Here is a 24403-nt window from a genome sequence, read left to right on the forward strand (position 1 = left end):
CAGTAAACTAATATTTGTTAAAACTGTTTGCTGTTTATCGAAGCTATCATTCGTAAATAAATATTCGTGTTAAGTCAATCAACACATTGCACACAAACTTGTTTTCTTTAATTATAATCCTTTATAATCGCTGATCTTAACAAGTTATCACATAGACTACAATACTAGAATCGACATATAAATGCAAAACATGATTGGGCATAGATTTAATGAACAGTATATGTGAATGTCAATGCCACAAGAATAAGACACATACGCAATTTAGCATGCGTCATTTTAAACGTGACAGTATCAACTCTACATTGAATTGCAGAAATTGAAGTATCTTTAAGTGCACAATCATAAACTATAAATGTGTTGTCGTTGCTTGCAGTTAACAAGTTTCGTTTTCAAATCATTCATAATTTGCTCTTTAAGGTAAAAATGATTTTCCTATGCCCAAAATGGACGTCTTTGCTCCAGTGGTGTACTTTCCTTCTAAATGAAAACATCCCGAAGTCATTTCTGCCATATTTAGGATCTCTTTTATCTCCATCCAAATCTTAATTCAAATCCTACCTTTATGCACAGGTTTATCCAAAATCCAGTAACGAAATCCTGCTCTTGCTCGCTCATTTGCTGCTGAACTGCGTCTGGTTTCACGTTTTACGTTTCGTCTTGAAGTAGTTCCAGTCTTTTCGCTGTCTAAAGAAAAGATCTGTGTTTCTATGAATGTTTTCCTCCGACCAATGGACGAAAGACTTTCATTCTGTTGTTGATGTTGTCGTTGCAGTAGCTGTGACCGTCTTTGTTCTTCTGTTTTAACGAAAGAAATAGGTTGTTTATTTCTTCATAATGATGATTTTTATTGGTCTCATAAATTGGCAAAAAATATTTAACGAGAAATGTGTACATTCACATAGAGTTCTTTAATCACAGTTTGAACACAGTCGTATAAACTTTTAAACCTTTAAAGTTATGATCAATCCAGAAAGCCACACCACCATCACCACATTCAAGAGTTAAAATTCCCGTCTAAAAGTATAAAATACGGTGACGCTGAGAAAGCCGGACGCTCGCTATTGCTGCAAAAATTTTATCGCTGAAAACTGTGTTTTATAAAAAGAAATTGTTACTAACCAAATTTCTGCATGTGAATGGCTTTTTTTGATTTCTCACACATTGAAACTTATATTCAGTGTCGACCAGAATACATACTTATTTTAAATGATATCAATTTCATATCTTACCTATTTGATAATAATCCGATATGTATATAAGTAACAAGCTGTCAATTCACTCTTAAAAAATTCCATTTTTGGATAAGGTTAAAATACGGCTTTATAAAGCATTGTTACACATGCTCTGTGCTTTCTACATTTCTTCATATAAAGATTTGCTGAAGTTATGCTTTGTACAACGTCTTAATTGCTCTTGTGTATTTTAGACGCTTATATAGAAAACCTATGGAGTTATAACAACAAAGTATAACATATTGTTTTGATGAAGTTGTGCAATACTTCCAGACAGGGTGTCTGATAAATAGTACAAAAGAAAAATCCGATTTAATCCTAATAAATCGTCAGAGAGATCAAGTCTTCTTGGAATGTTTGTTCTCTCTACGTCACGGTGCTAATTTTTTCTAGTTTTCATTTCAAAGAAATCCATCTCGTGATTTTGTACTCATCTGTATAGTGTATATAGTTTCGTACTTTGTGTTTCAGTTTCGACCAGTGGTCAGAGTTGCCTATCGTTGCCATATGTCGTGCGGGCTCATCTCTTGACCAACGAGACAGACTGCATTAAAAATAATCATTAAGTAAAGAAATCACGTCAATAATGTAGGCATCGTTACATGGAGAGATTAAAGCATCCGGCGTTAGAAAATAGACCATCTTGTGTACGTAGAAAAATTTTGTCCCTGTTGCCATAAAACTTTCCAAGAATTTCACCTCTTTTACCACACATGTCCCTATTTTGGGATGTGCTGCATGTGGAAAGCTTTAAATTGGAAAATTCAGTCGATTATACTTTTTCACAGTCACTCGGGCTTTTGAATGTTGCAATTTCTGTCTTAAAACGGGCTTTTGTGTCGCTGTCTACTTTATATTTCATTTGTGCGTAGCTATAGTTTTGCCGTCAAAAAGATGATTTTCATTCATATTTATACTTACTATGGATGTCTTCCCGATGGCGTCTTATAGAGTTGTATCAATGAACTCATCTCTTGCTGTTCTAGTTTCCTTGTGGACATTTGTTTTAGTAATGTGAGGAATCTTAGTGAACTAACACCGCTTCTCTTCATTACGCTTAACTGTCTAAAAATGAGCTGAGCTCCTGTTAATCTCTCGCTTTAAAACCTTTTCACAACATACCAAACATAATGTGATGTCGACAGTGTGTTACATAGCAACTAAATCAAAAATTTCAGCGATGTCTGGCTGTAACCGGTGTACGTAGGATGTTCTTACCAGATAATATCTTAAATGTAAGCTAGTGTATATGATATTTATATGCTGGCTGCAATTTCATTGGTTCATCATGGTTCATTTGTGGTTGTATGAGGATAAAATTGTATAAATCATTCATCGGTGAATCATGTTATCCTACTTACGTCTTACTCATTCATTGTAAGAATAAATAGCTAGCTTCATATGCCTATCATTTTTCTTGTTGTAGCGCAAGCTTTTGACAAATCAGGGACACTTGAAGTATATTTCAATACAATTTAATTATAGTGTTTGTGTTATATTAAATATAGCCGTACAATACTGAAAATACTTTTTTTAAATTACATACTAAAATTTCTTCAAGTTTTTTACATTTATCTTGTGCAATAATAATATCGAATAATTACATGGCGAGTTTCCCCGCTTGTGTCTCATATGGGAATAAAAGCCACTACAATTCTTTGTCTTACACTAACGTAGCCAGAAGAAATTTTCTTCAAGAGGAAAATGTTGTATGTTACAGGATTGCAGTGTGTTCTGCATCGTTTATTTTTGCACTCTGCCGTTGCTATTGATGAAGGATAGTAGCCATCCCCCATTATCTTCTGTTTGAAGCTCCACGAACACATGATTTTTTTTCTGCCACAGGTTGTATGGATTGGTAAATGCGATTGGTGTGATCTGTTACCAAGCGCACATGGTACTTTATTTCGCTTCATTTTGAAGCTGTCACATTGTAGGCCGAAAGTGTCATAAAAGTGCAAAAAACAAGACAAGACAAATATCTGTGAAAATAAAAAAAGCCATTAAGAATTGCGGCTGCCTTTGGTATTCACCACCACTTACATGGATGAACACGAAACATTTATAGATAATCAGATAAAACAAGAGTATCGATGAAATTGAAGAAATACATGAACGACTTTCAAAAAAAAATGGAAGCTAGCATCTTTTAGGGGTATTATGTGTCCACATCAATGCTCAAATAAAGAAAAACACAAGCTTCATAATGTTTTAAACAGGAGTAAATGATAGAACTACCATGAAATTAGTGAAAAGTTTTTTAAACATTCAAGCACACAGTAAATAAGTAAAATTTTGATGTTGCATTTGATAATAAAACCATTAAGAGATTTAAAATGTTTAAATGAATGTTAAAGTTTTATTTGATTCTTATAAAAACATAATTGTACTCACCTTAAAAAACGTAGCACTTGTAAGATTCATATTCAAATGTTTATGTATGTTCAAGTAAATCAAGGATTTTTACTCTTGATGTTCTATCTGTCTTCTGTTAAGCTAACTCTTCAAAACTGTTTAACCCTCTTCGATTCACATATATTTATATATTAAATTTCTTAACAATTTTATCATTACAACACGCGTAAAACTGTAACACAATTTTCTCTTCAGCTGAAACAGAGCTGGAACCGTGTCTAAAATTAGGTTTTGGCTTGTCATTATTAAAACTTTGGATTTTTCTTACCGCTCGGAGTTCGGAAAAACCCCAGCGTAATTATAGCTAGTTTTACCATCAAATCATGAATATTGTCGATATTTAGAAACTTTTTTGTTTGAAAAGACGTGAATTTAACTTTCTCGTTTCTTTCCTTCATATTTCGATTGAATTAATTAGTTGATTTTTGTGTTGGAATTTTTTCCGTAACGGCCGGCGTGAAATCTAAAGTTCAACGAGAATTAGCTATGATCGTTTTGAGAAAGAAAATTTACCGATGTCTTCTACACGACCATGCAGAAGTTTATCGGGATACGAAAAACAGCATATTGCTGAAAAATAAATTGTAGCTACAGCCTAAAGATTTTTAAATCGATTGCTTTACAACCTTAAGGACTTAATTATTCATAATTCAAACTGTAGCTATCTTTCCTTTTCTTTTTTCTAGGTGCAAATTTTTTCTCGCGTGGGTTGTCATGCTGTTATATAATGTCGAACATTCCACACCAACTGGGAGCCCAAATAAAAAATAGTCACGTTTATTCTTTACGATGTATTTTCGAGGTCAACTCCAGAGAAATTCTACCCTATGAATGAAAAATCTTATCAAGCAACTTAGAGGAGACTAATTTTTTTCTATATGTTTCGTTGTTATGCGGAAGTCTTTGATGAGCCACAATCTAGTACTGTAATCGAAATCTCTTTAGCAGAAATTACCCATTAGTAAGCACAATGTTTGACTATGGGTTAGATTTTAAAGAACTGTAGTCAATATCAACATAATACATGTGTATATGTAGAAGTTGTTTTCAGACATACATTGTAGAGTACTAAGATGCCGCAGATTTCTTAATTGTAATTGTAATTACTTTCGTAAGAACTGGCTACATACTGCGTTCATCCGATTATGTATCTATAACAACACGTATAAACAAGATGTTAATTGGTCAATAGAAACTAAAAAATGTTTCATGAAGACGCATTCGAGCCAAGTTACTGGAGATAAAAAATGGAAACGTTTATGTCCGCATTCTTTATAACATACGATGAGCAGTGCACAAGAATATTAACGATATGAATGCGTAAATTATAAAAGTAATTGCACCATTCCGCATTCCCGAATGAAATATGTAACAACAGGTTGTCTGTTCTCATCGGCAAATCTATAGCTTACGTCACAACAGGTTTTCAAGGCAGTCTTGTTCACAACGGTTTTAGAGAATGTGAATAATCAGTCAAGCTATTTTGGTCAACGAATGTTTTTGTAATTTCAGCATTTTTTGTTTTAAAAATCTCCATTTTTGGATAAGAAATAGTCTTCTTGAATTAGCACTGACTCTATCACAAAATTTGACATACTTTGAACTGAAAATTTTAATACTTCACTCACTTTTTACAATCGTATATAAAATTTTTAGCAGCTGAAAAAAAGTTCAAATAATCAAAGCACTCCCAAGAGAACATAAGATTTTTCATCTGGAGGATTACCCTGAAGTTTCAATACTTTTTAATCCCATTCAGGATGAATTGTAAACGTGCGATGTACGACCCGATGAGGCAGAACAAAAGTTGCCAGCTTGTTCTCTACTTGTGGGTTGGTCATCCTTCTTTGACGATACAAGCTTTGCCGTTTTGGAGCACGAATCTTTGGCAATCGTGGTACATTTTCGAGGGGGGAGTTATTGAGCTTGATGGTGTGATATTTTTTCCTGTAACATGTTTTAAACTTTCTGTAATTTTTCAATCAATTTGTTTTAGTCTGGAATACGTTAATCGAGATAAAATCGTTCTCTAATTAGGGGATGAAGCAACATATTGCTCTTTTGAACATTTTTGATGTAGATGAAAGAATTTCGAGTACAGTGCTTTGACTTACTCAGCGATCTCTTTTAATTCGCTATTCAAACTGGCTTTGTTACTTGCTGAACAATCTCTGCTGTTCGGAATGAGGAAGTTTGGTGAGTTAATTGGAGCGGAGCGAAGCATGTGCTTACGTTCTTTTTCTTCTGTGGGTCTGGGGCGAGGAGAACATGCTCGTGGATTTGTTATGGACATTATGATGTGCCCAATAGATAGAAGAAATCGAATAGCAGAATCATTATCTGAAAATAATTCAACAACATGGCTTATAACTATGTTAAACGGATGATGCGCTAGAAAAGGGAACATTGAAAGGCAGGTGATTACAATGACTAACACTTTCTAGATTTCTGATGTGACGTCAAATATTTGGCTGACCTGTTATTCCTGCCTTTTGTAGAACTTGTTCCAGAACAATTATTGCTTCAGGTGTGATGACGTTGCATGTACCCTACATGAAACGGGAAATTAAACTATTCTTGGTCTTATGTAGAACAAGATGTTCGAACTCTACTAATAGCAAGATGAAAAAATCCCACAGCGCAGATACGGTGCAAAAATGTCGTTATTCTCGAATAAAGGATAATTTCTAAGCTCATGATGAATAGAAGATTTGTAGTTAACAATGTTAGTCAGACATATATACATTGCTGTGACATAGAAAATTCTTACACATTGTCGGTTGTCTCTTCCTGAAATTCCAAGTACTCGTTCTAGTTCCTCTTTTTCTACAAGAAAAAAATACATAATGACAAACACTGCATTTACAGTTTTGCAATGTTTTTCATTCATACCTTGAGGATTAGCCCTCTGGAGTAAGTCGGCTACCACTGAGATAGCCTCCACGTTTATGGTCTGCACTGGTGGTTGAAGCGTTGCATCTTGTTTTTCAGATTGCTACAAGAGTTGATGAGACAGATTGATCAACTACATGTGTTCTATGTTCATGCAGACTTGTTCAGTACGAAGTATGAATTCATGAGGATTAGCTCAAGTTAGATTTGTCCATCAAAGGTAACATAAAATAGCTTATGTACCTTCAGTCGTTCAAACAGCTTTAGTGTCTCGTTTTCAATAAGTTGTGTGTTTTCATTCGACGGTGTAGTTTTAGGAACTGCAAACAAATTAAAATGAAACTGCCATTTGTGTTTGTATTATTTGCTTATTTTAAGATTTGTCTCTAGACATACTTGACTTTGAGTCGATGTTTCCTTTGTATTCTTCCTTAAAATTCTGCAGTATGTTACTGTATTCTGCTTCATAGGGCTCAAACGATCTTTTGTTGTTCAATGTTGGCTTTGATGGAACCCTCCAATTCAAGAAAAACTAACAAGAAAAAAGTATACTCCCTGTGAAAGAACGAGTATCATTGAATAATCCTTACCTAAGCCCTTCAAGGATACGAAAGTTCTCATTAAAAATTCTTCATATTGAGAAAATTTGTTGTTGCGTATGCATGTCTGGGAAGTCTTTTTGATAGCCAGACATGTGAAAAGTTTTTAATGTTAGAAAGCTGGCGTCATCAAATTTCAGACCAGGCTTTCTTTTAAGAATAATTTTTAATTGAAATGAAATTGAGAAAAGTGCTTCATTGTGAAAATTTTCTGACGAATTATTTGCCCATATACAGCCTTACATCTTTGTCTACAGAGTCAAATATACCCGTTGCAAGGAATACATAAGCAGTGAAGCTTTTGCTAAGTGTTTTAAATGATGCTAGAATGCTTTCTTTCTGGTTGAGAATAAGAATCATACTCGCAGATTGGGGTGAGTGAACGGACAACTTAAACGAAAAATTATTACCTTGGAAGGATGAGGACGATTTCGTCTAGCCGCTGAGCAAGGCCGTTTCTCTGAGGGGTTACCATCTTTCTTACCGTAGTCTATACTATAGGAAGATACCATTGTCTGAGTTCCGCCCCATGTACAGAGTGGGAAAGTTTTTTTCTTTTGTTCATATGTTGGCATCGTCGGCACTGACGCGTCATTCCTCAATGGCGGTAAAACACTTGTCATTTTTCAAGGTTTTATGTAAAGATCTTTTACTCTTGTGGTCGTGTGTCTAACGTCTTATTTTCATCAGCTTTGTTTGCCGTATTTCAAGATCGCAACCACCCCGCGCAAGCTTCGAGAAAATTGGATGGAGAATGACGTCATAATTGTCTCGTTAGTGATTTAAGGTTTGAATTAACTAAGTTAACGTCATCTAATGGTTTTCTCGCAGAATTTACATTTGCTCATTTCGAATACAGAGACTTTTCTTTTTTATCGTTTTTTGTTTGACTTTTTGCCCACATTAAACCTGAAATGATTCTACCCATTTTAGATGCAAACACCAAAAACATCGGATAAAAGCGGTAAATTAGTCTTCCAGATGCCGCTAAAATCGTGTCATCAATAATTTCGAATCGGGTGCAATTAGTAAACAAAAACATGGCTGCCGAGAATGGAGAAAACGACGTACAAAAGTCGTTATTAAAGATTATATTTTTTCATCCATTTGTAAGTTTTCTTGCTTAAATTTTAATTTGGGTAATATGCTATGCGTTTCTTATGTTTTCTGTCTATTTTAGTTTTTTGTTTTGGCCATTTTTACGCTCATATGTTCACTATGCATACTTATCTTTCTTTATCGACAACACCGTTCAAAAGGTCAGTAATTAAGGTGTTGAAGTTGCGATTTTGGCGATGATCTTTTTAATATTTTTGTCAGTAATAGGCCTATACAAGGTTGTTCTGATCAATAGTCTTGATTATCTACGGGCGCTTTCAAAATTTGACTGATTTGTCAACGATTCAAGAACAAGATGATACGAAACTTCTTATTTTAGAGAGTAAAACGAACTTGCCATCAGGGCAGTCAAAGCCAAGATTTCGAAAAAGAGACAAGATGATTTTCTATGGCAAAAAAATAATGAGAAAGGTTTCACTGAACTGTTCTTGTTGATAATTTCACAACAAATATATAATCAGAAGGACGCTAAGTCATACTCCCGAATCCTGGTGATATTATAACCTTTATCAGAATTTTGTATCTTGTCCTTAGGATGTTTAGAATTTACGGCTTGTTTTGTTTTATACTGCTGTATTTAGCATGAACTCGCTTAAAGAAATCTTTCAACTATTTAAGGTGCGCAACACTCGTGACGATATTTATCGAAAGAGTCATATAAAAGCCAGACAGAAAGTGATGTTGAATTTTGCCAAACAGTGAGTACTTGCAACTGCTGAAATAACGAATGTGCGATGTCATGATTAATTATAAAGCTGTAAAAGTCTTTTATGATGTATTGCCCTAAGTTCATGCCCCTTCACACCCATTCTCTGCCCCTCCTCTTCCCCACTCATCCTCCTCTGTCCCTTAACGTCCATCTTTGTCAGTTGTCACCTGTTGGCGTGATTGGTGAAGAATTTACGAACTGTTCTTGTTGTAGTTGTTGAAAAATATTTTTAAGACAAAATTGAGACGGGGAAATTCTCTGTAAAAAGTGTGTGCCCTTTAGTTTTTGTTACGATGGTCGAATTAAATTCAAAATTGAGTTTTTAACGAAAAAAATTTTTTGTTCATAAATTTATAATATGAGCGTATTTAAAATATTCGTATTTTGTACCTGTCATTTAAAAACAAAACATTTAACTTTCGCTTTGCTAATGCAATTTTGTAAGTACGCTTTCATTGAGTTCAAATGTCACATTTTACCGTCTGAGGCAAAATTACACGAGAAACATCCATGGCGAAACTCATACAAAACACATTGAGTTTATTTTAATGGAGCCTGCTAAAGAGTTTGTCCTGAGAGTGTTTCTGTCTTATGCTGATTTTTCGTTCATATGGAAAGGTTTTTCTTGGCTGCGAAATCGTATTTTCAGGCAAGCAGTGTTAGTTGAAATAACCATCGCTTTACTTTTTCAAAAGAAAATAAGAAAAAGAAGTCATTATTGTTACATGTAACGGAACATTTTTTTATCTTTGCGTATTTTTGCAGCGATTTCGTACCGTCCGTGATTCTGTACACAAAATGAAATAAAACATTTAATTGACGCTCATTTGATGTTTAGAGTGCTTCATCTTCAAGAACAGGAGCCATGTCGTAAAATTAAAGAACCTCCACCGGCATTTCTCGAAGCAGACTGGAAAGATGTAAGAATCGATGTCTTTCTTCTTCACTGAAATTATACGTAGCCAGCCACAGAGGATTATTTGCAATTTAGGCAAAATTGTGTTCATCACGAAAGCACTTTTCTTTTTTTTCAGTCAGAAGAAGCAGAACAAAGACTGCCAGCTGAAGTTGTCTATATGTTGAAGAGTGTTAGGTTCGTAGGCTGCGCTTAGTAATAACTCCCACTGAAAATTGTTTATTGCCAAATTATGCGATGTTCTGTTCGAGGGAAGTTTCGTGTTTAGCTGTAAAGACATCAAGTGACTTGCTGTTTCATTTGTTTACACAAAAGTGTCGTTATTGTTCCTTGACAAATGTACATTTTGTACGCCCATATTTTCCTTTGTTTCAGGGTCTTTGGTCATTTCGAGAAACCTTTATTCATTGAATTGTGTAAACATATTGAGACGAAGTTTTTACCTGCGAGTACTGTTCTATCTAGCGAAGGAATAGTAAGATGATTTAACATTACGTAGTAATTCAGTTCTTCTAAAATTTTATTGTCATTTTCTCCTAAGAACAACTTGTGTTAAGTTATGTTATTTTTTCGTTATACAGATTTCTTATATATATTTATTTTTCCATATATATTTATGATTCCATTGATTGGTTCCATATATGTTGTACACCACTTCTTTCTAAATCCTCCACATGGTTCCAAGGTTTATTACTTTCATTTCTGAAGATCCTCCAACCACCCTATACATACATTTTTCATCTTCTGTAGAGATCTTCAACCACCCTATACATACATTACTTTCATCTTCTGTAGAATCCTCCAACCTCCCTATACATACATTACTTTCATCTTCTGTAGAATCCTCCACCACCTATACATACATTACTTTCATCTTCTGTAGAATCCTCCAACCACCCTATACATACATTACTTTCATCTTCTGTAGAATCCTCCAACCACCCTATACATACATTACTTTCATCTTCTGTAGAATCCTCCAACCACCCTATACATACATTACTTTCATCTCATGCAGGACGGCAGTAAACAGGCATTAAAGAGAGTTAGTCCTGGCAACAGTGTGTTCAGTATGTTGAGGGATATTGGATGCTTTGACGGTATGTTAATGGATATCAAATGCTATAAAAGTATATTTTTGGGTAATCATTAGAATGGCAAAAACTTGCTGTTATGGCCGTACTTTTTAATGTTCGGAACGTTCATTATTTTAGTGGTTTTATCAATTGTACACATTCATTATTAAAGCGATTTTATCAATTATACACATTCACTATTTTAGTGGTTTTATCAATTGTACACATTCATTATTAAAGGCATTTTATCAATTATACACATTCATTATTTTAGCGGTTTTATCAATTGTACGCATTCATTAATAAAGCGATTTTATCAATTATACTCATTCATTATTCTCGTGGTTTTAGATTATACACGACATAGAAATGTCATGTCGGCAGCTTGAACTATAGTTTTAAGTTCATTATGCTTTTGTTTTTCCCTGTTATTGCTGGTATATACCCCTAAAAATGGAACTTAAACATCTCTCTGTTTGTTTTTAGGAAAGACCACAAACTCACGAACACAAAGTTAAAGTCGTGGCGTCCGTTGATTCATACATTTTAAAGTATGTAATAGCTAGAGTCCATTCTTCAAATTGTCTGCTACTTAACACGTCCAAACTTCTTTCACAATTTCTTACAGATTACCAAGTAAAGCATTTCAAACTGTGTTTGATCATTACCGGAATCTCTAGTGAGACTAGTACAGGTGAGCGAGTTATACGGGGGAGGAGAGGTAGAATCCGGTGAGAGATATTGAAACGTTGATTTTAACGAGTGTTTCTAGGATATGGTAAACACGTGGAACTATAACAACGTTTATTGTTTACATTGTCCAGGTAATTATGTTACGTCTACAGCAAGTTACAATGATGGCTCTTCATGATTTTCTTGGCTTGACTAATGAGCTCGTTAGCCTTGTAAGTAAATGAAACAATTTCTGTGCAATGTGCAGCGTGATCACCATTGAAACAATGCAAACTTCTGAACGCAAGCAATGATAATGTACAATCAAACGTGTATTAAACTCTTTGACTTGATAGGGCACACACAATCGCCAACACCCATCCACCCCCGGCAAACATGCCAACCCCAACACACTGCCAACACCCCTCTCTCCAACACACTCACAAACATACACCAACAACCACCCACCCCCAGCATACATGCCAACCCCCAACACACTGCCAACACCCCTCTCTCCAACTCTCTAAAATTGTTAATTTTATATTTTGTTTCATAATTACAGGATACGGAAGATGCTACAAAAGTCCCGTCGTTTTATTCCATTTCAAATACCAACAAATTTCCAACAACCGAAACAATAAATGATTCACGAAAAAAGAGCGCTTCGATGGTCAAAAATGAAGTCTTCCCTCGGAGTGCTAGCCTTGCGGCTAGGCCAGGAAATTCCATGAGCAAAAGTGTTCCTGTTCAAATACCAGGTCCAATGAAACGAAGCTACTCTCTCAATTATGTTCAGGAAAAGTTAAACGATAGTGATATTGATGGTAGGTTCAAAAGCATTCACTTTTTCTTCTTCATCCTCGAAAGAAATTATTTCTTGTGTTTAGAAACAAGTGATTTTGCCGCAGCCTGTGGTCGAGCAAGGGCGTTTACGGATAGGGGATCTCGGCCCAAGTTTGAAACGGGAAGCTCTACGTCACCAGAACCCAGTCCTAATGATTTTGATGTGAGCAGATTCGACTTTCCAGTCGCTCAACGAGAATATGAAGACGACAAACCGAGGTTTGAACGAGGCAATAGTTTTTACGAAGATGAAACAATGATTAAAGCAAAAAAGGACATTGCAACTATACTTGGACTTGGGGTAATTATCCAATGGTTTTCAATTCCGGGTGGGGGGGAGAGATATAAAAATTTAAAAAATATTTCCGTTTCGTTTCCAGGCAAGGGATGAAATTTTGCTTGACGATGTGCTGTGTTCCGCTGTCATATCCAAAGGAACTGTTCTTGTTAAACAGGGAGAAATGGTAAAAATATGCTCACTGGTTCTTGTGTGTGTAAAATCATATCGTCATCCATTTCTTCTCACATTGCTTCAAACGTCCCGCTAGGATTGCAGTGTCTTTTTCCTTATAAGTGGATGTTTGCAAGTCTCCCAAATGGGCATGGAAAATAGCGAAGAGGTTTGTATTTATGGCAGTTGTAAAGTCAGCTCGATTTTTTGTCATAGTCGCGTTCATGGCATACAAATATTTTTTGTTTATTCCCTGGAAAAAATAATGTACAAAATTTTCTTTCTAACGAAAAGATTCCAATGAATAATGGTTTGCTCAAAATTTATGTTGCAGGACTAAAAATTTCGAGTTGGTTTTTTTCACTCACTATTTATGTATTTAAATCGTGTGTTACAGTTGATGAAACCTACTTTTCATACAATCAGTGACTTCGTATCATAAATATTGAAATATAATTATTAATATTTTTAATTGTGCTTTAAAGCTTTTTAATGTTTTTTAATGTAGAACATCTTATATGTCGCTCGTCCCGGTGAAGTAGTCGGAAGTCTATCGGTAATTACCGGAGAGCCTTCGTTATTCACAATCAAAGCTGTCAAATTTTGCGAAGTTGGTGTCATGAGTAAAAGCGACATCTATGGGTTAGAGATTTGTATGGATTGGATTGACTTGAGGATTAAGGATTATCTTTTATATTCTCATATCTTTATCCATTATTCCAGGTTACTTCGACAAAGACCACGTGTCATTTTAAATCTAAGCACTACGCTTACTTCACGGCTTACGCCGCTGGTCAGAAATATCGATTATGCTCTTGACTGGGTACACATGGAGGCGGGTCGTGCCATTTATAGGTACATCTGTATTCATACATCTATTTGTAGGTGTATATTAGGTGCATTTGTGGATCTATTGGTACATACATAGGAGTGCGTTTATGGTAGTTTGGTTTGCTGATTGCTTGAAGATATAAGATGTTCTAACGACAATGGTGTTTGTCTATTGTTTATTTGTATCTTTCCTTCCTCCTAGGCAAGGTGATGAATCTGACTGTCTCTACATTGTTCTTAACGGTCGGCTGAGGTCTGTAGTGACACAAAACAAGAAAAAGGAATTGGTCGGTGAACATGGCCGTGGGGAGTTGGTTGGTGTGGTATGTGCAGTTTGGATTAAATTAGATTTGATTGTATTGATTACGTTTAAAGTAAATGGTTTGAACCCGGGAGTGTCGTTACATGTTGCAAGTACACACAATACAATGACGTAAGAACCAGATAACAAATACGGCTAACCTGACTTTTACTCCTCTTTTGACTCTTAAGATGACTACCGCTAAGGTTGTCGAAACGTCAGTCAACAACAACAAAAACAGTCCTTCTCAGGACTATACCAACCTGGACGATCTACATTTACAAACATGTATTGATTACATTTGTTTACATTTCTCTCATGAGGTACTTTTTTGTCGTTGATTATAGGTTGAAGCTTTGACACAAAATCCGCGAATTGCCACTGTTCATGCTGTTCGGTGGGATTTATTTCTTAGGAATGTTTTTCGATGTTATGATTAATTTTTATACTTGTTTATTCTTTTCTAGTGACACCGAGGTCGCTATACTTCCTGACGGCCTGCTCAACGCGATCAAACAAAATACCCACAGGTCTGTATGTTTGTGATGCTTGGTGAGCTCATGAAATGGTTAGCATTGAAAATATTTACTCTTTTTATATAAGGTTGTGAGTCGACTAATCCATTTATTAGGAGAACGAATCCTCCGTCCTATACAAGCTTTAAATTCAGGTAGATTGAAGCAACATCGGAATAAAAATAAGGAAAGCAACTTGTATATAATGGAAAGAAATCTCTAATTTTCAGATCATTCTAGTGGAGAGACAAGTGAAGTCGGAACAAATTTAGCAACAATAGCCATTGTTCAAGCATCCGATGAAGTCCCTTTAAATAACTTTGCGTTTGAGCTCAGTTTGGCCCTAAATACTATTGGTTGGTGGATGCTTTTGTATTGACATGCTCTCTTTGATAAAGAATTTTGGGTGATACTACAAGCATTTTGAACGAAGTATGTTTGTTTTCTTTCAGGGCCAACTTTATTACTGACTAGTTTTCTTGTTCAAAGTAAACTGGGAACGTCTGCCTTGGACAGGTACGATTTTTAATACATTCCTACAGAAATATTTAACATTTTGAACAACATGTTTTCTCGTATACGGATGCAGAAAACATATTATAAATATATTATAAATATTGAAAATATATTATAAATATTCAAAATATAATATAAATATGCAAAATATAATATAAATAGATCAAATAGACGTTTGCTTGATGGTGAAAGCTCGTGAATAGATCTTACGACAATTACGTTCTGAGACACTTGTTATTTGCTTATGTAGTATGCATGAATATCGTTTATCGAATTGGTTGGGTCAACAGGAAGATCTTCATCATCTTGTTGTTTATCAAGCAGATCATTACATGTCTGCATGGACGAAGAGATGCATCAGACAGGTATGTATACGTAAAAGATATGGAGTGCTTACAACTGGGAACTTTTCATAATGAAATTCGTGAAAGGGGTTTGCTTGAGGTGGAAATGTATTCGACGGTTGTGGATTGAAGGGAAGGGGAGGGCTTTAGGTACAGATGGATCAAACATTCGACGGTTGTGGATTGAAGGGAAGGGGAAGTGCTTTAGGTACAGATGGATCAAACATTCGACGGTTGTGCATTGAAGGGAAGGGGGAGTGCTTTAGGTACAGATGGATCAAACATTCGACGGTTGTGGATTGAAGGGAAGGGGAAGTGCTTTAGGTACAGATGCATCAAACATTCGACGGTTGTGGATTGAAGGGAAGGGGAGTGCTTTAGGTACAGATGGATCAAACAGAGGTGTGATCACTTGTCAGACAGGGCTTCTTGTGGTCTTGTATTAAACGGGGGGTGCATGAGACTGAAATTTTAAAATGTTGAAAGGGGGGTAAAAACTTTTTGTGCTGTAGTGATGAAATGGAACATTTCTGTTATACATTCAAAAATTTCTATTTTTTTTCTTCAGGCTGACCTTATTTTAATTGTTGCTTTGAGTGAAAAAGAGCCAGACGTTGGACAGGTTGAGTCACGTTTTTAGTGCAAAGTTTTTATGGAAACTTTTCAATTTCAAACGAGTCATACAAAGTTTAAACTTTCGACAATTACATTTTCAAACTTTCTTTCTTAACGACTGTTACGGGTCATGGTGAGAAATCAAGTAAATGTTTAAATGATGTTAAAGACATTTTAGATGTTAAGGACATTTAGCATTTGTAGTAATATTGTATTATTGTTGTTTGGTGGAATGAATGTTGCAATTACTTGATTGGATATTTTACCTTCAGCTAGAAACGCAAATGGAAAACATGCAAGTTCGAGCACAGAAAGAGTTAGTGTTGTTACATCGCGATATTAATGAAAAACCAATCACGAGAACTGTTGAATGGTTAAATGCTCGAGGATGGATATCTGCTCATCATCATGTACGTGATTGTATTATCTTGTATCTCATTTTCTCATTTTGTACCTCATCTTCTCATTTTGTAGCTCTTCTTATCATTTTGTATCTCGTCTTCTCATTTTGTACCTCATTTTCTCATTTTGTATCTCGTCTTCTCATTTTGTACCTCATTTTCTCATTTTGTATCTCGTCTTCTCATTTTGTACCTCATCTTCTCATTTTGTACCTCATCTTCTCATTTTGTATCTCATCTTCTCATTTTGTACCTCATCTTCTCATTTTGTACTCATCTTCTCATTTTTTCATCTTCTCATTTTGTATCTCATCTTCTCATTTTGTATCTCATCTTCTCATTTTGTATCTCATCTTCTCATCTTGTACCTCATCTTCTCATTTTGTATCTCATCTTCTCATTTTGTATCTCATCTTCTCATTTTGTATCTCATCTTCTCATTTTGTATCTCATCTTCTCATTTTGTATCTCATCTTCTCATTTTGTATCTCATCTTCTCATTTTGTATCTCATCTTCTCATTTTGTATCTCATCTTCTCATTTTGTATCTCATCTTCTCATTTTGTATCTCATCTTCTCATTTTGTATCTCATCTTCTCATCTTGATTTTTTTCACTAAAAACTTATACGATCAATATTGTAGCATATGAACATGTTTAATCTAAACAATTAACCACAGATCCGATGTCCAAGGAAAGTATTGAGCAGAAAATCTTTAGTGGAAAAGGTATTTACAAACCGAATCTCTCTGCTCTATACTTTTATAAATTATTGAACTATTGCTTTCCTCGTATATAGTACCTTCATGATCCAAGCAACTACCCCATTCCTACACGGTAATGCGTAAATGTTTAACAGGAGGTATATTTTGGTCAAACAACGAAATGATAGACTCTCGTTAAAAGTATTTTTTAAAAATTGGAAAACTATAAAATTATTCGCATCAAAGTTTCGTTTTGGAGTATATTTCATGTTATATTAAATGGAGTGTTTAATTTGAGTATGAACATCAAATAAAAATAATGTTTTTTATCATTTCAGACATTCAGATTTTTCAAGACTTGCTCGCCGTTTGACTGGTACTTCCATTGGTCTTGCCCTCGGTGGAGGCGGGGCAAGGTAAAAATATCTACTTATATTCAATTGGTCTTGCCTTGGGTAAACTAAAGAACGTTTATCTATATACAAGAACGAGTATGTACTCGTTCTTATATATGTATTTCTTTTAACTGCTTTGAAGCCATGCTCAGTGCCTGTCATCTGTAACGCGTATTTAAACATTTTTTAGAGGAATATCTCACATTGGAATGATTCAAGCTTTACATGAAGCCGGTATTTCTCATCTTATGTGTTTACATTAGTAAAGCATACTTCATGAACACCAACTTCATTATTTCATCTACTATACAGGAATTCCAATCGACATGGTAGCTGGGACAAGTATTGGATCCTTAGTTGGAGCGGTTTATGCAACCGAAGCAGATCCCGAAAAGACTTTAGCCGTTTGTAAAGAATGGTCAATGGTGAGATTTGACCCACAATGTCTAATGTTTGCGGACAATTTATTCAATAATTAATTATCATTTACGTACTTTAGAGCATGACATCTCTGTTTAAAATATTCATGGAGTTAACTTACCCTTTCACATCGTTTTTCTCAGGCAAGATTCATGAAACAGATATTTTTTTGACACGTAGAGAAATATATTGAAAAGTTGTTGTGTTTAGGAAATGGATTCAATGCCAGCATAAGAACTGTACTTGGAGAAAAACAAATTGAGGTAATTGTAGTGATTTTTTACATCCTACCTTACTCTCTCATCCTTTCCTCTCACATTTCCTCACATCATCCTCCCATATCCTACCATCCCTCACATCCTACCATACTTTCCTCACATCCACCATCTCATCACTCTATCCTCCATCCTTCCATACTTTCACCATACATCCTCACATCCCATACTTTCATCTCATCCATATCTCCCATTCTCTCCATATCCTCATACCACTCATCCCCACTATCACTCTTTCCCATCTCCATCATACCATTTTCACATCCATCATCTCATTATTTATCCTCCATCCCTCCCATTCCTCACATCTACCATCTTTCCTCACACATTCCTCATCCTTTACTCATCCTACCATACTCCATACATCTCCTCACATCCTACCATACTCTCCTCACATTCTAGTACCTACCTTAGTCTCCTTTTATCCACGCTTCACTCCCCCCGTCAAAAATTTACTTTCAAAGAAGTACTATTGTTTTGTAGGATTTGTTGCTGCCCTTTTTCACCGTTACAACTGATATATCATCTTCTTGTATGAGAGTACATTCAAATGGTGAGTTAGAGGAGCTGTGAAAAAGTGAATCTCTTTTGCTTTAGCTCCCATTTAATGTCAGAGCTGGTTAAAAGGGGGGGGACTATGTTTACATGTAACATTCTATCATTAGTGTCGTGTTTTGTAGGTAGTTTATGGCGTTATGTACGTGCAAGTATGTCGTTAGCAGGCTATATGCCACCCCTTTGCGATCCAGTTGATGGTCACATGTTACTAGATGGTGGATATTGCAATAATCTTCCAGGTAATAATGTCATTAAAATTTTGTAGGCACCTGCTGGCGTTATGTGAGGGCTAGTATGTCTGTTTCTGGTGTTCTACCACCCATGTGTGACCCAAATGATGGGCATCTTCTAGTTGATGGAGCTTACGTCAATAACGTACCAGGTAACTCCACCTGCTCCTTTCCAGGTAACTCCACCTGCTCCTTTCCAGGTAACTCCACCTGCTCCTTTCCTTTCCAGGTAACTCCACCTGCTCCGCCTTACTTTCCAGGTTGTTTCAACCCTAACCCTCTTCTTTCCCAGATAACTTCAACCATTACGTGATAGCTGCATTCCTTTCTATTTCTTGTCAATTTCTCTTTAGTGAACTCATGATGATTTTAGTTTACCATTACAACTGGTAATGTGTATCTGTTGAAAATTATCTCGCCATTCTTTCAGCGGATATCATGAAGTCAAGGGGAACTAAAACCATCATTGCTGTTGACGTTGGTTCTGAAACTCCAGCTGAGTTAACAAACTATGGCGACCATCTTTCAGGCTGGTGGTTATTGTGGAATAAGTGGAATCCTTTCAGTGAAAAAATATATGTTAGTAATTACGTAATATCATTTTTTATCTGCCTTCTTTTTCAACTTTGTTTGTTTCTGTTGATTCTTAATACCAAGTACATTTTCATAGGTTCCTAATATGGCCGAGATTCAAAGTCGTCTTGCTTACATATCGTGTAATCTCCGGCTTGAACAGTTAAAAGAAAATAAGTATTGCGAATTTCTGCGACCACCAATAAACAAATTTAGTACTTTAGAATTTGGCAAATTTGATGAAATCTTGGTGAGTATTTTGACACGATTTTAAAACTTGACGAGAAAAACATAAAATTAAAGACTTTAGTAGAAACATTCAACATTTTCAGAAATTGGGCTATGATTATGGAACTGAAATATTTCAAGAATGGGCGAAAAATAGAAGACCCGACATGTACCCTGATCTTTCTGCTGTTGTATCATCCAGTCGTCCGGAGGTTTGACGAAAATAGTTTCGTATTTCTTTTATTCTTTTGTGTTTAAGTAGTATTGTTATATTTGTTTGTTCACTATTGTCAAATATATTTATATCAATAGAAGAGTTTACTACCAATTAGTTTTTCTTTTTTCGCGGACTTTTCAGTTTTTATTAGATTGCATCATTTGTATTTTCAGCTTGTTGAAAAGCGTCCAATGGGAAGCGTCAAGTCGATTTCTGACTTCGCTAAGCTTGTTTCGCGGGTCGACCACCCGCACAAACCCCTTAAATTCATCACTGCGCTCCCCGAAGGTTATGAAACGTCAGATGATGACGATGTTGAACCCGAAGATCAACCTCGTCGCACAGGATCATTAGGTGATCACGAAGTACTTTTGGGAGGTGATAGTGCCGAAGAGCATGACGGGGTAGGATTTTCTAGCACTGACGATGCTGAATACGAGGTACGTAAACTATATGTTAAGGGGGGGGGTGTCGTTAACCACGGTTAGGGGTCAGTGACTTCTTGGAGATAAGAAGTCTTAGTTGTTTTCTCTTTATATTTTCAGTCTGATGATACGCATGTCCGAAAGAGAACTGCTGCTCGGGTGTTTCGATTGTCTAGTTCGGAACCTCCCGAATAGTTAGGAAGCTGTCAAGTGATTTACTTTATTTATGCAGTACATGGTTGTAAAGTTGACTTTGTTCAAAATCTCAGCCATGTCAAAAATTTATATATTTATTTTCATGCATGTATTTTCGCCAACAGATTTTTAATCAAAATGTCGTCTATTCCCGTCTTTACACCAGACGAATTACGAATTTAGCTTCGTTTTGTTTAAATTTCGAACCGAAATTGAAAATTTTGCTCTTGATGCCTTTACGCAAGAAGCACAGTTAATCCTAAAAAGTACCTCTATGTATCCGGTTATACTATTTAATATTGCTCTAGTATAATTGAAGAGAATCTAAATTATATTTCAACGGTTTCATAATCAAGTATTTTTATTGGTTGCGGGATTTAATGTGGTCGGTGTTTCGTCGTTAAAAACAAAATCATTTCTTGTTTTTTCTCTTGTTGGAGCACTCGTTGATGTTTTGTTTTGTATTATCGAAGTCATATTGCTGCCAGACCCACTTCCTGATCCTGAAATGTCCCCAGATGCTCCCGAGCCGTCCCCAGATGCTCCTGAACCGTCTCCAGATGCTCCCGAGCCGTCTCCGGAGCCTGAACCCGAGCCTTAAAAAATTGATAGAAACCTTTTTCATGATGTCAACACAACTGAAACTGTTTTTTTATTTGCAAACATTCCTTTCGTACATTTTTTATAATCGAAAGGTTTTTATTTTCGAGCGTAATATTGTTTTCGTTGCTTTTGTTCGCTTACCGTCACATTTTTTGTACGTGTCACAACTTTGCTTTTCTATGTTGTCCCTGGGTTCACATGGTTTTCCGCCATGTTGCGGTTTTGGTTTGTCGCAATATCTAACACGTCGTCTCCATCCGATATCACATTTGGCAGAGCAAGCTGACCATTTTCCCCACTCGCCCCAACCACCGTCAACTATAACAAGATGACAGAGTCGTATGACGTTCATTAGTTTATTCGAAGCAACATTAATTTTAGAACAACTTGTCAAATTAAAGCACAATCATTATCTAGAACATACTTGGGCAAAACCTCGTCATCCTGCATGCCTGTTGGTCCTCTCTTACTCCTTTGCAATCTCTGCCCCCATGTTGTGGCTTTGGGTTTGTGCAACTTCTAAATCTCAACTGGCGACCTTTACCACAGGTTTTTGAACAGTCGCTCCAGTTTCCCCATTTTGACCAACCGCCGTGTACTTGAAAGAATAATGATCACAATGAAATACTTAAAGTAGTGACACATAGAACTCTCTGTGTTTATACTCCTCTAATAAATAGACAAAGGCTGACACTCATTATAGATAGACTGAGAAAGATACACGACTAAGGTAATTTAAATCTAACCTACATTAAAGACTGTCCTATTTTACACTTCTTTGTGATCTTGCTAACGTTGACACATGTCGCTCGTACTTACTGGGACAGTGAGGACGATCGGGATTTGTACATTCCTTTTTTTCGCTCTGTTTCCCAGGACATCCAGCATTGTTGATATCTAGACATCTTCTTATACGCCTAGAGATTCCTTTGCCACATTTTGCATCACACTCTGTCCAGTCCCCCCAGGCACTCCAATTTTCCGCTATCAAAGAAATAATTTGTATTTTAAGATGCTATTGTATTTTGAAGTTAGTGTTTTAATGCAAACCATGCATGCATAAAATTCACCTGAAGTGCATGGCGTACAGTGCTTTCTTCCTCCCTTTCCTCTTCCATAGTAATAACCAGCACCTCCGTTATGCTGACAACAATCGTTTTTCGTCTTGAAGCGGCCTTGTATTCGTGATTTACATGAATTCCTCTGCGGTCTGTACACTTTGTAACAATAAATCTTTGGAGGTCTTGCCTTCCTGCCTATTCAAAAGATGTTAGTCGTTGAGTGCTTGTTGCATGTCATACTTTCAACATGTGTGGCGCCTTTAATATTTATCATTTTTTGCACGTTCCCTCCCGCTGTCAGTCAATGTTTACTAATACGAAATTCGTTTTCCCGTTTTTGTGCGTTTTAAAGAACGAAACACTTCGTATTTTGCTTGACATTCTAATTGGCGCAAATTATGCTAATATCCTGTGGGAGTGTCTGTAATTCCTTCTCGAGAGATTGTTTCCCTTTGTATGACTTAAGGAAGTCCAATGTTTAAGACATGTTTCAGCTAATCACGAGACTAGTTTATTCATCGCCACTCAGAAGGCTCCAACATAAATATGTATGAAATCGTCAATAGCTAAAAACCTCCCCTGTGTGGTGATTCACAATTACTCAAGTTATCAAACATCTATTGGTTTTTGTTGTTAAGTCTTTATGCCAGCACGTGGTAATCATCAGAAGTCTCTTGAGAATGTTGTCGTAATATTATTGTGATGATGGGCACAGATTGTGCGCTATTTCTTAAGTACAAAGTTCTCTCTTCTTATTTAGTCGTCGCTTTAAACAGGGAAAAGGTCTTCATTTTATCGAGGTTTTGTTTGACACATTCTACATACAAATTAGTCCAAAAGACACCTTTAAATAAAATAAATCAACAAAGAAGTATTTTGTATATATTCCTTTAGATTTCTACTGTATACAAGATGTTCATTTTATTTTGTCTGTCTAGTAACAATTGATTGAAATGGTGAGCGTCCTGCCGTTATGTTTGACTTTTCGTTTTCCGCGAATGTTTCCGTCCCTATACATTCCCTATAGGTTGAAAATTCGACTTTTACCATTTCACTGTGTTTACGAGCTGCGAGTTCATGGAACACTCGTTTGTCAAGCTACTAATGAATATGTTTTAAGTGTTTTAGCAACATACCTCCAGATAATTCAATATTTACCACAAAAACGATAACGAAGAGGAGTAATGGCACGAAGAAAGATTTCATGATTTTATTTCATGTGTGACTGATGACAAGTGTTTCCAAATTGTGGAACCGGATCATTTATTAAGACCCAAGCCTCAGTTGATTCCCGCTGTGTCGACGATGCAGACCATTGACATGGAAGGCTGTGTGACGATTTTCCCAATAGGACGCACCCAAAAACATTTACAGCTCGGATTACTAAACTAAGAGTTTAGTCTTATGTTGTTTATACAAATGTTGTGTAGACAGCTGCAGTAATTTCATGCTGGGCCATATATTTTTGACCTTCTAAGATAGAAGAAAATAGAGTAAATGATTGAGTGATGTTGAGAATTAAAGAAAAATAATTAAATGTTTCAGTTTAAGTATTTATCAGTTACTTTATAATAAAATAAAGAGATTTTAAGAAATCAAACAGTAATTTTAGTTGAAAAAATTTGTGATTTTCAACGTATAATGTAAAGTAGGAATGTTTGGTTAGCTTCAGACAGACATATCAAATAGATTTAGCCAATGCCTAAATTGGATTTGAAATGACGAAATTGTAGATCCGACGTAGGGCTATTTAGTTTTAATTTGACAAATGAAGTGTAGCATGTACGAAGAAAAAAAGTTAATCAAAGAATGTGTTAATAAATTCCAGGCGTCTATACACGTAATTTGGCAAAATAAATTGCATTAAGAAAATAATTCTTTTTACAAATCAGAGAATTATGACCCTTTGTAACATAACACACTCAACAGTGACAGGAAATGTTTTCCAGCCAACAATTTGAAGAAATATGTTAATTATGAAACATTTCACAAGAATACATCATTTTGTAAACTCAAGATTCTGGTTTACATAGCAACAAACAAGATTAAAAAGCAATATTTCGATTTTGTTTC

At 35.7% G+C, this 24403-nt stretch overlaps 4 protein-coding genes and 2 long non-coding RNA genes across 7 annotated transcripts; 3 read left to right on the forward strand and 3 right to left on the reverse strand.

The window, feature by feature from the left end:
- Positions 1–98: 98 nt before the first annotated feature.
- On the reverse strand, positions 99–2462 carry LOC124438113. Of its 2 annotated transcripts, none has more exons than XM_046988103.1 (5): positions 2154–2462; positions 1692–1776; positions 948–1014; positions 559–795; positions 99–474 (listed from the first exon to the last, which is right to left on the reverse strand). In XM_046988103.1, exons 1-5 carry the CDS (start codon positions 2282–2284, stop codon positions 413–415), a joined length of 582 nt encoding a protein of 193 aa, XP_046844059.1. In that variant the 5' UTR covers positions 2285–2462; the 3' UTR covers positions 99–412. The 2 variants fall into 2 exon arrangements, with proteins under 2 accessions (XP_046844059.1, XP_046844058.1); XM_046988102.1 differs by having other exon boundaries at positions 99–477; positions 2154–2459.
- A 2796-nt stretch (positions 2463–5258) lies between these two features.
- LOC124438110 lies at positions 5259–7817 on the reverse strand. The gene is made up of 8 exons (XM_046988100.1): positions 7549–7817; positions 6936–7071; positions 6783–6859; positions 6540–6642; positions 6418–6473; positions 6124–6196; positions 5762–5987; positions 5259–5594 (listed from the first exon to the last, which is right to left on the reverse strand). The coding sequence occupies exons 1-8, from the start codon at positions 7759–7761 to the stop codon at positions 5393–5395; spliced, it is 1086 nt and encodes a 361-aa protein (XP_046844056.1). The 5' UTR covers positions 7762–7817; the 3' UTR covers positions 5259–5392.
- Positions 5970–6339, forward strand: LOC124438114. Its single transcript, XR_006945977.1, has 2 exons — positions 5970–6064; positions 6146–6339. It is a non-coding gene; the product is annotated as an uncharacterized LOC124438114 (long non-coding RNA).
- LOC124438115 lies at positions 6608–7184 on the forward strand. The gene is made up of 2 exons (XR_006945978.1): positions 6608–6759; positions 7010–7184. It is a non-coding gene; the product is annotated as an uncharacterized LOC124438115 (long non-coding RNA).
- Positions 7818–8116: 299 nt separating the features above from the next.
- LOC124439323 (patatin-like phospholipase domain-containing protein 7) lies at positions 8117–21017 on the forward strand. Its single transcript, XM_046989548.1, is given in 43 exon segments — positions 8117–8247; positions 8319–8397; positions 8577–8668; positions 8876–8955; positions 9805–9886; positions 10001–10059; positions 10258–10357; positions 10856–10982; positions 11097–11110; positions 11445–11509; positions 11587–11621; positions 11624–11652; positions 11783–11863; positions 12193–12454; positions 12518–12774; positions 12854–12937; positions 13022–13093; positions 13433–13566; positions 13648–13779; positions 13958–14078; positions 14404–14453; positions 14524–14570; positions 14573–14586; positions 14660–14726; positions 14802–14927; positions 15024–15087; positions 15338–15452; positions 16000–16053; positions 16319–16456; positions 17127–17174; positions 17246–17283; positions 17489–17566; positions 17736–17779; positions 17858–17970; positions 18045–18108; positions 18176–18228; positions 18724–18793; positions 18921–19037; positions 19459–19607; positions 19699–19851; positions 19934–20041; positions 20220–20486; positions 20592–21017. Coding segments are annotated over 43 exon segments (4026 nt in total). The 5' UTR covers positions 8117–8178; the 3' UTR covers positions 20667–21017.
- Positions 20946–23693, reverse strand: LOC124439270 (thrombospondin-1-like). Its single transcript, XM_046989493.1, has 6 exons — positions 23467–23693; positions 22340–22525; positions 22089–22253; positions 21694–21867; positions 21411–21587; positions 20946–21262 (listed from the first exon to the last, which is right to left on the reverse strand). The coding sequence occupies exons 1-6, from the start codon at positions 23534–23536 to the stop codon at positions 21018–21020; spliced, it is 1017 nt and encodes a 338-aa protein (XP_046845449.1). The 5' UTR covers positions 23537–23693; the 3' UTR covers positions 20946–21017.
- Between the last annotated feature and the right edge of the window lie 710 nt (positions 23694–24403).

This window comes from Xenia sp. Carnegie-2017, unplaced genomic scaffold (genome assembly GCF_021976095.1).
Source record: "Xenia sp. Carnegie-2017 unplaced genomic scaffold, XeniaSp_v1 HiC_scaffold_19, whole genome shotgun sequence".
In the NCBI taxonomy this organism is placed as follows: Eukaryota; Metazoa; Cnidaria; class Anthozoa; order Malacalcyonacea; family Xeniidae; genus Xenia; species Xenia sp. Carnegie-2017.